Genomic DNA, 15,030 nt, shown 5'->3' on the forward strand with positions numbered 1-15,030 from the left:
AAATGTTCTAAGTTATAATTTGGATTATGTTTTATGTTTGATTAATTAGAGATTTGAAGATGTTTAATTATATGTTTTGGACAATATTTGTTTATTTTTTACCATGTTAATTTTATTATTTTGTTTTAAAAAACTTGGTTGATAATTATGTTTATTATATATTTAGAATTATAAAGACTTTAATATTTGTAAATTTAAAAATTATAATTTTTTTATGTCTTTAGACATTATAAATTTACTGAAATAGTTGTGAAATTATATATATTGTTTAATATTTAAGAGTTTATTAATAAAAAATTTTAAAAATTAATAATAAAAAAAAGAGAATTGGAGGGTTTAGCCCGCCAACCCGCCGTTAGGTGGAGCGAAAGAGAAATTTGGGACCGCCTTACTTGACGGGGCGGGTTAACCCGTTTGTCACTCCACTTGAAACACTTTTCCTTTTCGTTCTTCTTCTTCTTTTATAAAATTTCAAATCATAAAATCAACCGTCAACGTTCCAAAGTCAAAGAAATTGATTTTATATTAAGGATTGTTAAGTGAGTCGATTTTACTTAAATACTGAAATCAAATATTATTATTCTTTAATATGTTAATGTTCGTGTCAAATTTAATGGTAGAATAATATTAAATTCGTTTAAAAAAATTTTTTGATTGAAATAGGATGTTTGAAAAATTAAAGATCAAATTAAAAATTAATTTAAATATTAGAGACCAAAATAATACTTTATTTTTTTTATTTATTAAATAAAAAACCTTAAGTTTCTTTATTCGTTTTAGAAATTAATTTTTATACACTATATTAGTGAAAAAATGTTAAAAGACCAACAAATTTAATAATTTATAGTCATTAATTAATTATTATTAATATTTTTAATAGTATAAAATTATATCTAATAATATAAAATTATTCACTTTTATTTTACTAATTAACTAATAATTAAATTTTAATAAAAATACTCACCCCTAAACATTTTCTTATTAGTATTACTCCCAAAACTTTTCCTTATTAGTATTAACTATAAATGAAAAGGACTTTTTAGTTTTTACACGACTCTTTAAATTTTTAAAGAGTATACTAAAGTCAGATGTTGATTGTTATATATTAATTGTTGTACATTATTACTATATATAAAAAGACTTTATACACGACTCTTTAAATTTTTTAAGAGTATATTTAAGTCAGAGATGTTGATTGTTATATATCATTTTTTTAATCTAATATTAACATGAAAAAATTTATCTAAATAAATCAATTGAAATTTATATTTATGCACATACAACAATCTATATAACTCATTATATATCAGTCCTATTTTATTTCTATATAAATCGCAGCTATTAACCATAATTTATCATTTGATTATAAATAAACCGTGAGACTTCTATTGTAATTTATGAAAAGCAGCGTTTGGACATAAAATTACGAGACTTCTATTGCAGTTTATGAAAAAAAGTATTTATACATAAATTACAAAACTCTTATCACATTTATGAAGTCTATAAGCTTTATATATACAAATTGAAGGTAATTATCAAGGAGAGAGTCATTTTTATAATGTCTAATGAGAGGATAATTTTTTAGCACTAGTGTATTGCTCTGAAAAAAAATTATAAAAGTAAAAGAGAGGGTGTGAAGTTTACCGACAAAGAACCTTTGAGTATATTTATTCGTTCATCGAAAATCTTGTCAGATCTAAAAACCAGCATATTGCAAAAGTTTGGGGTGTTTGGGACCAAGTGGGTGAAGAAGTTATTTTATAAAATATCTATTGCAGTTGTATTAACCGGTGTGAAGTATGATACATTTGTGATACGGTCTGATGAAGATTTGCAGGTTCTGTTTCATTATCAGAGAAGTTTTTCGGAGGTCAGAATACACAAGTTGTATGCGAAGTTGGAGGATGGTGTCAACAGTTCTGGGGCATCAGCTCCAAATTCTCAGTCGACTGGCTTGGGGTGCTTCCAATTTGATGCCTGTGGTTGCACCGACTTGTTCAATCGTTGCATCTCCATCCGTTGCGGTTGATTTGAACCGTGCGGATGAAGATGGTTGTGTAGCATTGGAGAACTGTTCATTTTGGCAGCTGGCAATTGAGATGGCTAGTTCTCCTGTCATGATTCTTGATTGTGTAGGTGACAGTGAACCTAATCGAGTTGAAAATACAATAAGAAAGGATGATTCAGACGAAGAGCCTCTCGATATAGTTGGGACAGTGGTGAGGATACAAGGAGCAATGCACGTACACAGCAAGGCCCATCAAATTTCAAAACACAACAATATCCTCCACACTTTTCAACCATGAACTTGGATGCTATGGGGCAACAACCGAACATAGATGTTGCCTTTGGTGGTCAAAGATTGCATCATGGAACCGCTCCCACAAAATTTCAGATTGGGCAATCATTCCAAAATAAAGAGGAAGTTGTGTTGAATGTGAATGATTATAGCATCTGTAGAGGAGTTGAGTACAGGATGTTAGAATTAGATCATCTTAAGTATCATGAGTAATGTAAGGAATTCGACAAAGGTTGCACTTGGTTGATTCGCATCACACTACACCAACAAAAAGGTACCTAGGAGGTTAGAAGGTATAATGGTCCGCACACTTGCTCAGCTACATTTATTTCAAGCGAACACTGACAACTTGATTACCATGTCATTTGTTCATCAAGGCTGACAGGCACAACAGTATCAAGGCTGCCGTAGCAGCAGTTGATAGTGGTTGGCTACCCCCGCGTGTTTATCGGGCATTTTACATTTGTCATGTGACGACGAACTTTTTCCTAAGTTTCAAAGGTCAGGACACAAAAAGGCTACTTGTGAATGCTGTATATGCGAAGATCGAGGCAAAGTTTGATTATTGGTTTTGGTTCGAGATTATGCAGACTAAGAATCTGGCTATGTGCGATTGGGCCAACTGAATGGACTATGATAAGTGGACCAAACATCAGGATAACGGGACAGTTTGGCCACATGACCACCACCATCTCTGAATGTGTTAATTATGTACTTAAGGGTACAAGGAATCTCCCAGTCACATCGCTGGTGAAGTCCACTTATAGAGGGCTTGTCGAAATGTTTGTTATAGGAGGACAAACGGCCAAAGCACAATTGGGGACTGGACATCAATTTTGCAGGCTTTGGTGAAAGTAATAGAGCGCAACCTGAGAGACTCGAGGTGCTTCACCATCACTTTGTTTGATAAGCATCATTTTGAGTATACTGTGGCTGAGAGCCTGAGACGATTCCTTCTAGTAACTTTTCACTTGGCAACTACCGAGTTTCACTTAGATATTTGATCCTCAATGTCTATACCCATGGTAGTGGTAGCAAAATCAGTGAACATTTGGGTGCCGACATCCTCGAATACCTGAGAGTTGGAACAAACGGTGAAATTGCCGCCGCCGAGCCTAGTCTCAACATCTCCAACAGCCGCACCTTCATCATGACCTCCCTCGTCCGCACCAGCGGAACTCTCACCTGGGCAACTAATCCATCTCCACCTCTGCCACCTCGACTGCTCGGTTTACCTCGACAAACACGATGATCGCCATTTCCTCTCCTGTGATCATCGCCATCATCCTCATCCATCATATCGTCTAGCCAACACCACTCCAGATCGGAGGCATGTGTACTAACACGTTGTCAACCTTCAACACGCCCGTTATCAGGCACATCCGGTACTTGCACCCTGGCAGGTGCCTGAGATGCCCCTCTACGACAAGCTTCCTCTGATATATCTATCGGCCTAGGGTCATCAAATGCGGCATCCGGGAAGAGAATTTTGTGGGCCACCTGATGCCACCAGTCAAGGTACTCTGCAGATGGACTTGGATCAGCAACTCTCTCCATCATCAGGACAAAATAAACTCTGTTATTCTAATGCAGATGCCACGTCTGATAATAAGTGGGGAACCATCAATCTCCACCTCTACCATCCTTCGCATGGAGCCAGTCTATATTAAGAGCTGGTTGAAGGAGATGCTGTATACCGTCGAGCTACGACACAACTCTTTCAACTTGGTGCCACTCTATCATAACAAAATATATCAATCTCGTGACTACCTGTCGTCATAACCTACAATGCTCCTCGGCCAGTATCTCTAGATGAACAACAGCTACCACCCCAGCAGCAGAATAAGGCTCCTACAAAAACTGTAAAGGACAGGCTAGGACTTAGAAAACACAATAAAAAGATATATAATGTCAATTGTGTATGCTACATTAGCCAAATCTAAACAACTTATGTGTCGATCACGCAATTTGTCCAAAGCAAGATGCATCTGAACCACTCTTTGCTCCCTGACATTGGAGGTTAGTAGATATGTTGCCCACCTACAATGTTTGTTGTTAGTAGTGCATAAAAAAGGATAATAAATTAAAATAAGCATGTCTAATGCACAAAATATTAAATGATGCTTGGATGCTAGCGAAAATCTAAATGTGTCAAAACCACTCAGCTTCAGTGTCGGGAACTGCCAGAAAATCTAGGACTGTAATAGCTGAAGTGGTCCGGCCTAGTTAACCACATTTCTGTTTGCGACCCAACACATGCATCTATACAACCAGGTCAGTGTAGCTGAGGCCCAGCTATACTTGCCCAACTCGTCAAGTCTCGCCATAAACAGCAGCCATGAAGGTGAACCCGCTTTCCATTCTTGTCATCGAATAGCTGAGTCGATAGTAACATCATGACGTAAGCACGAGCGTACCTACGCACTGTCTCCTCACTCGTATCGGCATGGAGCATCCAAATCTCTTGTAAAACCATGTGAAGTGGATCGTCATCTCTTGACCCTATTCAGTGGTGGTAACTCGTCGAATAACTCTTGAAACCACTCCCACGTTGGTTTCCCGTCAGAAATGTGCGGTTCAAAAGTTAGTGAGGCACCCACTAACAGTCTCCCCATCAATGAGCAATCTCAACTGATAAGCCATGTCTTGCAGTGTGATACTGCACTCTCTGAATGGCATGTGGAACGTGTGCGTCTTAGGACACCACCTCTTAATGAATGTCCTCACCAAACTCATATCCACTCAGAATCAATGACTATTCAGTCTCGCCAAGTGATACAAACTTGCAGTTTCCAAATAAGGTATGATCCGGTCATGTAGAGGCATATTCTATTACATCATAAGTCCTAACACTATAAATACACCTAGTCGGCTGCATCATGCAAAAAAAATTAATTTGGCACTTATCAAATTTTAATAGAAAAAAGACTAACACGTAAATTATTTGTAAATTAAATAATTCACAAATAAAAGAGTACCACATGAATTACGAAAAAATTAAATTCGTGCTAATCAAATTTTAACAGATAGATTACTAAGACCTAAACTAGTTATAAATTAAATACTTCACAGATAAAAGTCTAACATATCAATTAACTAAAAAATTAATTCAGTAATAATCAAATTTTAACAGATAAATCACTAACACATAAATTATTTATAAAATAAATAATTCAAAGATAAAACACTAACACATAAGATTAACAAAAAATATTAAACTGATACTAATCAAATTTTAACAGATAAATCACTAAGACTTAAATTATTTATAAATTACATACTTTACAGATAAAAGTCTAACCCACATTAATTAACTAAAAGATTAATTTAATACTAATCAAATTTTAACAACTAAATTACTAATACCTAAATTAATAAAAAAATTAAGCTAGTACTAATCAAATTTTAATAAATAAATCACTAAAATTTAAACTATTTATAAATTAAATACTTTACAGATAAAAGTCTAACACATTAATTAACTACAAAATTAATTTAATACTAATCAAATTTTAACAGATAAATTAGTAACATATAAATTATTTACTAATCAAAGTCTAACTTTTTATAATGTCATCTTCATATGAAGAGATGACATCATGAAAATATCCACCTAAAACAAAAATATCATAATTTATTTCAAAAGTATAAATTATATATATATGAATAATTATATTTTTAACATGTCTCAACTTTTTTTTCAAGCTGGATTTATGCGAATTTTGAACAAAATTATTATTTGTACATAAAAAATTAACTATTATATATTTGTGTATAAATACATTTGTAGTTTAACTTATTTTTAATATGTATTTTATATATATTCTACGGTTATTAATTGATTTTGGTAATTAATTGTGGTATATATAGACGATCATAATATCACTTTTTTCAAAAATTTAAACTAATAAAAAAATATAAATAATTATATCTCTAATAATTTTTCTCACGTAAGAATATTTTTTAAATTTATTTAATTTTTTGTATAATTTTTTTTATTTTTTTATTTATCTTATAATATTTTTTTTTAAATTCACCAATAATCAAAACTCTAATTCAGATATAAAATTTTGATATCATAGTATTACTTCTTTAAAAAATTTAAAATTAATAACATAAATAATTATATCTTTAATATATATACTTAACATATTAATAATTTTAAATAAGTTTATTTTTCTCTTAATTGATCTCATACTTTTTTTTTTTTTTTTGATACATCAACAAATTAAAGATCAAAGGTTTTATATCAGAAAAATACAATAAAATGTTCAAATGGATGACGCATTGCATTGGACGGTCAGCTTATTTCCAAACGCTGTGCCGGAATCTTCACCTGCCAATCTCCTTTCCTACCTCTCTTCTGCTCCATGGCTGCCGGTTTTCGAAAAGTTGGGTTTTCCAGAATTCTACGTAACTGTGTACGTACGTGGTTTTTCTTACGGCGTTTATCCGATCGATTCAAAGTTCAAAGTTCAAACCCAGCTGATGGAAGCACGCATATTAACAATTTTATAAGCATATGTCAACTTTTGACTATATAATTTAATTAGAGTGAATGCTCTGTTTGTTTTTTTAATGATTATATTCCCCCTGCAGGATACAAGTCTCTCTCTAGAATATAAGATTATTCCATCTCGGAACTTAGAGCATGCAGAACTAGCAAGTGCATTTGGGTAACTTAATCAACAGCTCAAAATCAAGTTGTATATATATATATAAATGCATGTTCAAAACTTGAAGTTTTCCACCATTACACCATAGCCTTGACTTTATATTTATTTATTCGTTATTGCGTTGATAGTAGAGAATGGAAACAATTAATAGCAAATTATTACCCCATTTGAATTTGAATGTTTATTAAACAAAGGATCAGATAATGTTCAGGCAAGTGGTAGATGCACCGGGTCAATTAGATTGTATTAAATAAGATACAATAATTTGTGTTTTAATTATGCGATAATCAGTTTAATTTGTCCTGGCTTGAGAAATACGATATTTCTGAATTAATTACATGTTGACTAAAAGATTGTTAGATATTTATTTATGGTTATCTGTCAATATATCAAACAATGCAAGTTGATACGCTGAGAGGTTGATCTAGGAGTATTTTATAAAGATAAATGAGAGTGAATACCCAATTCAATTTTTGATCTTTATTTTTATAAGATTGATTAGTCTCTCTATAAAAAAAAACATTAACACACGAGTTAATCAGTCTTATAAAAATAAAATTCAAGAGTTAGATTAAATATTTTTTTTAAAGATCTCGTTGTCTTTTGAAATAATTGTCATGTCTTTTAAAATAATTGTCAGAAACGTTTAAAATTTTTCTCAAAAAGTAATTACTTATAAAAAAAATATTGAATGACCAAATTAATTTTGTAATCAAATCTAACAAAATATATTTCTAAACGTGTTTTCCTTTTTACTTTTCTTACGCGTTCAACTTCTAGTAAATCGTACATCTTCTCCATGTCCAATTTCTTATTCTACGGTTCTTCTGCGCCTTTTCTTTTTTTTGGACTGGATTGTCTTCTCCTCTTCTGTCTTATGTGTTTTCTTTTTTTATTTTTATTTAATTTTTTAAGAAAAAATAAGAAGATTAATAAAAAAGAAATGTATAGATATAACTATTTATTACTTCTCCTTTCATTTTAAATTTTTTAGAGAAGTGATTTTATGACCAAAAAATATATAAAAAGTAAAAAAAAACAAAAACTTTTAATGTTACTTAAATTACATAAATTTTGTGACGATAAGTACAATTTTCTTTTAAAATAAATATACAATTTTTGAAGAAAAAATAATTATAAAAATTTAATAATGATAAATATATAAATTTTATAATAAAAATATAAATATTTTGAGATAACACACTTGTTTTTTAAGAGAAATATTGGAAGCAATCATAAAAATCTTTTGACAATAAATACAAAAACTTAACGACAATAAACACAAATTTTTTTTAAGGTAAATAATATACAAGTTTTTTAAGAGAAACATAGGAAACAGATATAGATATTTTCTGCAATTATTATCACATAGTTTTTTGAATAAAAATATAAAGAGCAAACACAAAAATCTTGAAATGATAAACACATAACTTTTTTACGATAAATAAATGAATTTTTTGACGATAAACACAAAAGAAATAAAAAATATAAGAAGCAAACAGATAAATTTTGTGATACAATACATAAGTTTAAAAAAAAAAAAACCATAAAAAATATAGAAATATTTTTACGATAAATATAGAAAGTTTTTTAAAGTAAATACACAAATGTTTTAAGAGAAACATAGGAAATAGTTACATAAATTTTTCTTACAATAAACATATAAATTGTATGGCGATAAACACTAATAATTTCTGTGTTATTTAACTTATGTTTCTATGGTATTAAATTAAAATTTTTATATTATTCATTTATATTATTAACTAAAAAATCTATATAGATTAAAATAATTTATGTGTTTTTTAACTAAAACTTTTGTATTTTTTTATGTTATTTCCATATTTTATTATATATAATTCAACTTAAAATTAATTTATTTAATAAAATAATTTATTTTTTAATAAAAATACAGGAGAATATAAAAATTATGTTATATTAATAAAAAAATAGAAATATAAATGTTAAATTCTAAACCTGATAAAGTAAATGATTTCATGCACACCTTTTTGTGAATAATTTTTTGTAGTATCAATAAATTATATCATTTTCATTCTTCCTCCTTAGAAAAAAAGCGACATGTGATATGCTTGGATAGTTGATTTTAATTTTTTTTTTTGTCAACTATAGGTTCTCACAAAAATTATTAATCGTATAGCGTGGTTCGTTGGAGAACCCTAATTTTTTATTAAAATTATTATCTTAAATCTTAAATTTTAAAAAAATAATTTTATAATAAAAAATTGCCTAATATTAATTAAAAATGAATTTATTATATTTTTAATAAAAATACTATGTACATACTAAAAATAAAATAATAAATCAATAATAATATTTTTGTGTATAAATATCTTTTTAGTTTAATTTATTTTTAATATATAGAGTAATATTATAAGTATACAATAAAATTAATCACTAATATATAAAATACATGTTAATATAAAATAGAAAAATGTTATTTGTGTTTTAAATTTTCAACTTTTAATTAATATTTTAATTTAAATATATATATTTTTATAAAAATACAGATAATTAATTTTGATGTATATATAATAATTTAATATATTTTAATATGTATTTTACAGTAATAATTATTTGAGAAAAATCCTAAACGACCTTTAACAATTATTTCAAAAGACAACGAGATTTTTAACAAAAAAAATATCTAATTCAATCACTGAGTTTTACTTTTATAAGACTGATTAACTCTTATGTTAATTTTTTTTTTGATATAAAGACTAATCAATTTTATAAAAAAAATAAAGTTCAAAGACTTTTATTAAAGATCTCGTTGTGTCTTCGATATATGCCGAATTGGGTATTCACTCTAATTGTTTTTGTAATAAAAATTGTTGACTAAAGAGTAGTCCCAATAATTTAAGAATTTTTCCTATGCTACATACGAGGAGTTGATCAACTCAACATATGTATAATTAACATGTCTCCGAGTTTCAAGATTCTATAAATAAGATCAAATATCCATACAATCATTATAACAAACAACCTCAGATCCAAGAAAATTCTTGAGATTAAACTAACAATAATTTGTTCTTGGTAACATGGAAGCTGAATCCTCCTCCTTGCTTGTTCCTACGTTTTTTCTGTTGATACTGTTCTCTTTTCTTGTGAAATATTACAAGTCAAAAACCAAGCCCACTCATAAACTACCACCTGGTCCATGGAAATTACCCCTCATTGGTAACTTCCATCAAGTTGCACAAGCAGGACCACTGCCACACCGTTCTCTCAGAGAACTAGCAAAAAAGTATGGACCCTTCATGCACCTCAAACTGGGTGAAAACTCCACAGTAGTTATATCTTCCGCTAAGCTAGCCAAGGAGGTACTCAAAACCTACGATGGATCTTTTCAAAGGAGGCCTCTTCTTGCTGCTGTTCCAACTCTAGTATATGGCCCTGCAGATATTGTATTCTCTCCGTCCAGCGATTACTGGAGAGACATGCGCAAGATATGTACTCTGGAACTTTTGAGTAAGAAAAAGGTTCAGTCTCTGGCTTTTATAAGAGAAGCCGAGATGGAAAGAACCATCCAGAAGATCCGTGAATCTGCGGGTTCACGGATCAATCTGTCTGACATGATTTTCCACTTGATAAGTGTAACTGTCTACAGGGCTGCCTTTGGTAACTCCAACATGGACCATAGTGAGTTTATCCTTCTCATCAAAGAAGCAATGCAAATCTTGGGAGGGTTTCATTGGGGGGATTTGTTTCCTTCAATCAAACCTCTGTTTTATTTGAGTGGATTGAAGTCAAAGGTGGAGAATCTGCACGAGAGACTTGATAAGTTCATGGAGGACATCATAAAGGAGCATCAAAAGAAGCAAACAGAAGGTAGGACCGACGTTGAAGAGGAAGACCTTGTTGATGTTCTGTTGAGAGTTCAGCAAAGTGGGAGTCTCCAGACCAACCTAACAATCACAAACGTCAAAGCGGTCATTGGGGTTAGTACATTTTAATGCACTCATCTCTTAACCTTTTTTTCTGTGATCTGCTCTTTTTATTTTCATTGTTTTGTCTATCAAAATTCCTCTTTCTCAGGTTTTTATTGTTGCCACCCACATAACCAAAGTAATTTAAGGAAAACTCATACTTTTCCAATATACACACACAATTAATATATGGGAAGTGCTAGATAAACAATGATCATTTTGAACAATATGAACAACTACCAATCAAATAAAAATACATTACATTTTAATTTAATGTTATTAATTAAATTTAAAATTAATTTATTTTTTTAATAATTCACATTGTTTAAAAATATTGTTAATTACTTATACTTTTCCTTCGTACATACTATCACTGATGATGAATATGATGATCTCTAGTAAGAATTTATCCATAAAAAAAGACTATTCAAAATTTGTTTATTAAAAGTTGGAAAAGTTTAGGGGCCAGCAACTTTGTTAAATCTGGCTAGCATATAATTAGTAAAGAAAAGTTAATTATTGGATAAAATTTTACACTAATCTTACACTATTAAAACCATCATTAATAACTATTTGATGACTACAAATCACAAAAATTATTACCCCTAGCATTCCTCTTAAAAGTTTTCTTTGAGTGATTATTTGTTTGGCGGCGCATGTATACACATATATATTCATTACCATTTTTATCTTTTTTTTTTTTGTCATTTTTTGAATCATATGACATGACACAAAACAACATACAGGTTATCGTGTGAAAAATACAAATTTAATATTAATATATAAACAACATGGAGAAACAATGATTTTTTATTCATATTAATTTATTATTGTAAAATAATTAAAAAAGAGAAAATATATATAGTAATAAAAAATAGATAAATATATTATTGTCAAATGATATAGAATAAAAAATTGTAAGCCATAACATACATATATAATCTCTATTAATTTAGACCAAGAGCTATTTAAAATGATTTAGCTAATATGAACTTTAAAAATATTATTTTGATAAATTTAGTATAAAAATATTAAAAACTTAAATTTTATATCTTTCATTATAATTTTTTTAATTAATAAATTTAATATGTGTGTTTAAAGATAACTAAAATAGTTTAAAAAAATAGAAATAGAAAAAGTCCAAAGAATAATATTATAATAGATTCAACTATAATATGTATTTTTAGAATAATATATGATAAGATTATTATTAGAAGATGAAGGTTTTAATTTTTTTTAATAAATATATTAAAAATTTAAATTTTTTTATATTTTTTAAAAAAACTTTTCTAATTTATAATTTTAGTATGCGTATTTAAAGCACAAAGTAGTTAGTCACAAAAAAAAAAGCACAAAGTAGTTAAACCTTATTATAATTTATATGAGGTTAATTAATATATGTTTTTAATTAGGACATATGATAAATTTATTATTAATAAAAAATTTATTTTTTTAATAAATATATTAAAATTTAAATTTTTTATATTTTAATAAAAAAAGTTTTTACTAATAATTTTAACATGTAATCTTAGAGCACAACAAGATAGATACATCTAATCTATAATAATAATTTTGGAGTTTTCAACGGAAAATGATTGAAAATGTGATTGCACTACTCATTCTAGCTGAAGCTTTGAACTCAAAGTCCCACATATAATAAATTTTGGATAAGTTGGGGGCTGGGGCCAAGCGTCTCTAATGCATGCCCCCACCTGCCTGGCTGAGTCCTAGCTAGATAGAATCCGTCTCTATTGTTGACTTGTTTTGTTTCGTGTGTGTACGTTACTATGTTCTAACAATGAAAATTTTCAAGAGTCAATTTTTTTAGTGTTAGAAAATAAAAAGTTAATTATTATTAATTTAAATATAAAATAAATATAAAAGATCGGTTCTCTAATATTTTCTATAACATTAGAGATTCATCAGTCTTCACCCAAAAAAAAATAGGGGTTCCACTTTGGAGTCTCCTTTTAATATCCCTATATATTCAATTATCAAAAAACTATTGTTAAGACAGCATGTTTTTTAATTATCGTTATGTATTTAACTAGAAAAACAATATTTGTAGTATTTTATATTTTTATAATATAAAATAAAAACTTTTATCTATTCATTTTTTATGAATTGGTTTTAATATTAAAAAATAAAAAATATATATATGAAAAGACATACACAACGCCGATTTGATATATAACTATAAGAGCACTATTAGAAAATGGCTAAAAACTAATTTCGTAAAAATTAAAAGAGACTAAATAAAAATTTTAAAAAGTGCTAACCTGAAATTTATATGTAATTTATAGAAAGAAACTGAACTACGGGAAGTTTATAAGAAATGTTAGAAGAAGAAGGTCAATCCTTTTAATATAAAAATAAAAAATAATTAATATTAATTTAAATATAAAACAAAAATTTGTTAAAAAAAAAATTTTAATTATCACCTAGTATTTATCGGCTTGTCATGAATGAGACACCGCCCTGGCCTTGATGTATATAAATCTTTTGCAAAAACATTAAGTATATATTAAAATTAATTATTAAATATTTGTGTATAAATATATATTATTTAATTTAATTTTAATATATATTTTGTATTAATAACTGATTTTAAGGTATATATTATTAACGTTTTGCATTCGTAGTATTTTATTATTAATTATACTACGTGTATATTAAAATTAATCACTAAAATCGATTATTAATATAAAATATATGTTAAAAAATTAGAATATAAATATATATTGAAAATAAATTAAATCACATATATATTTATATATAAATACATTGATTGTTGATTTTAATCACTGATTTTAGTGTACAAATACATATTTGTTTTAGTAATTGCTTCTCTCTTTCATTGATTTTTAGTATTTCATCGTGTTTTCATTTTCCAAAATAAAAAACTAAAGAAAAGAAAATCAACTGTTTATAGGACATATTCGCTGCTGGAATGGATACCTCGGCAGCAACATTAGAATGGGGCATGTCAGAAATGATGAAGAACCCAAGAGTGATGGCAAAGTTACAAGCCGAATTAAGGGAAGCACTTAAAGGAAAGAAAACAATTCAAGAAAGTGATATTGAAGAACTAAGTTACTTGAAGCTAGTGGTGAAGGAGACACTAAGGTTACACTGTCCAACTCCATTGTTGATCCCTAGAGAATGCACCGAAGCAACCAACATCCATGGGTATGATATACCAGTGAAGACGAGGGTGATGGTGAACGTGTGGGCAATTGGAAGAGATCCCCAATACTGGCATGATGCTGAGAGTTTCATACCTGAGAGGTTTGAAGATAGTTCGTTGGATTACAAAGGGAATAACTTTGAGTATTTACCATTTGGGGGAGGAAGGAGAATCTGTCCTGGTATGAATTTCGGTGTGGCCAGCATTACACTTCCTTTGGCTCTCTTACTTTACCATTTCAATTGGCAACTCCCCGATGGAATGAAGCCTGAGGATCTCGACATGACTGAAGTCCCTGGCTTGGCAATTGCAAGAAAACATCCCTTGTGCGTCATTGCCACTCCTTATCAACCATAACTTCTTCATCGTCATATTCTCATCTTGTTTTTTGTTCCAGTTACCCACATTCATAATTTAATACCATGGTATTCTAGTTAAATATGTAATTATAATAATAAGAACTCAGCTAATATGTATCTGTGAAGAGTCTTGTATGAACAATACTCTTCAACAGAAATTATGCAGAGAAAATGTAAACTGCACTAAGAAGGATTGAACAAGAATTTATAAATTCAAATGTGTGATATTATTGCATTCAAGTGTTCTCCTTTACACCAGAGAGGGGATCTATTAATAACAGAAAAGCCTCAACACTTGTTACCCAAAAAACCAGAACAGCCAAGAAAAGAAATCAAGACCAGAAACATACAGAAGACTCAACATCTAACTAACTAATTGGATTGAACTTTGTTTTCTTGAGACTTTTCTTGAAAACTATATATCTTTACTATTCTCAATAGTCCCCTCAAACTCATGACATCCAATGGTTAGATTATGAGTTTTTTTTTTAATGATTTTGGCCAACGAGTTTGGGAAGGTACTGTTATTTCTTTTATGTAGGCTGAATTTTTTGGACTGGCCAAA

General features: G+C 29.1%; 1 protein-coding gene across 2 annotated transcripts; it reads left to right on the forward strand.

The window, feature by feature from the left end:
• Positions 1-7,637: 7,637 nt before the first annotated feature.
• LOC112748902 (cytochrome P450 71D8) lies at positions 7,638-14,700 on the forward strand. Of its 2 annotated transcripts, XM_025797161.3 has the most exons (3): positions 7,638-7,788; positions 10,162-10,931; positions 13,852-14,700. In XM_025797161.3, the coding sequence occupies exons 2-3, from the start codon at positions 10,251-10,253 to the stop codon at positions 14,461-14,463; spliced, it is 1,293 nt and encodes a 430-aa protein (XP_025652946.1). In that variant the 5' UTR covers positions 7,638-7,788; positions 10,162-10,250; the 3' UTR covers positions 14,464-14,700. The 2 variants fall into 2 exon arrangements, with proteins under 2 accessions (XP_025652946.1, XP_025652945.1); XM_025797160.3 differs by lacking the exon at positions 7,638-7,788 and having other exon boundaries at positions 9,784-10,931.
• Positions 14,701-15,030: the final 330 nt, after the last annotated feature.

Source organism: Arachis hypogaea, chromosome 15 (assembly GCF_003086295.3).
Source record: "Arachis hypogaea cultivar Tifrunner chromosome 15, arahy.Tifrunner.gnm2.J5K5, whole genome shotgun sequence".
Taxonomy (NCBI): domain Eukaryota; kingdom Viridiplantae; phylum Streptophyta; class Magnoliopsida; order Fabales; family Fabaceae; genus Arachis; species Arachis hypogaea.

What these genes read in the sequence shown, in the direction of transcription:
- LOC112748902 (XM_025797160.3), top strand. Translation starts at nt 10,032, where the DNA reads ATGGAAGCTGAATCCTCCTCCTTGCTTGTTCCTACGTTTTTTCTGTTG. An exon ending in ACGTCAAAGCGGTCATTGGG is followed by an intron (nt 10,932 to 13,851) that starts GTTAGTACATTT and finishes AACTGTTTATAG; the next exon opens with GACATATTCGCTGCTGGAAT.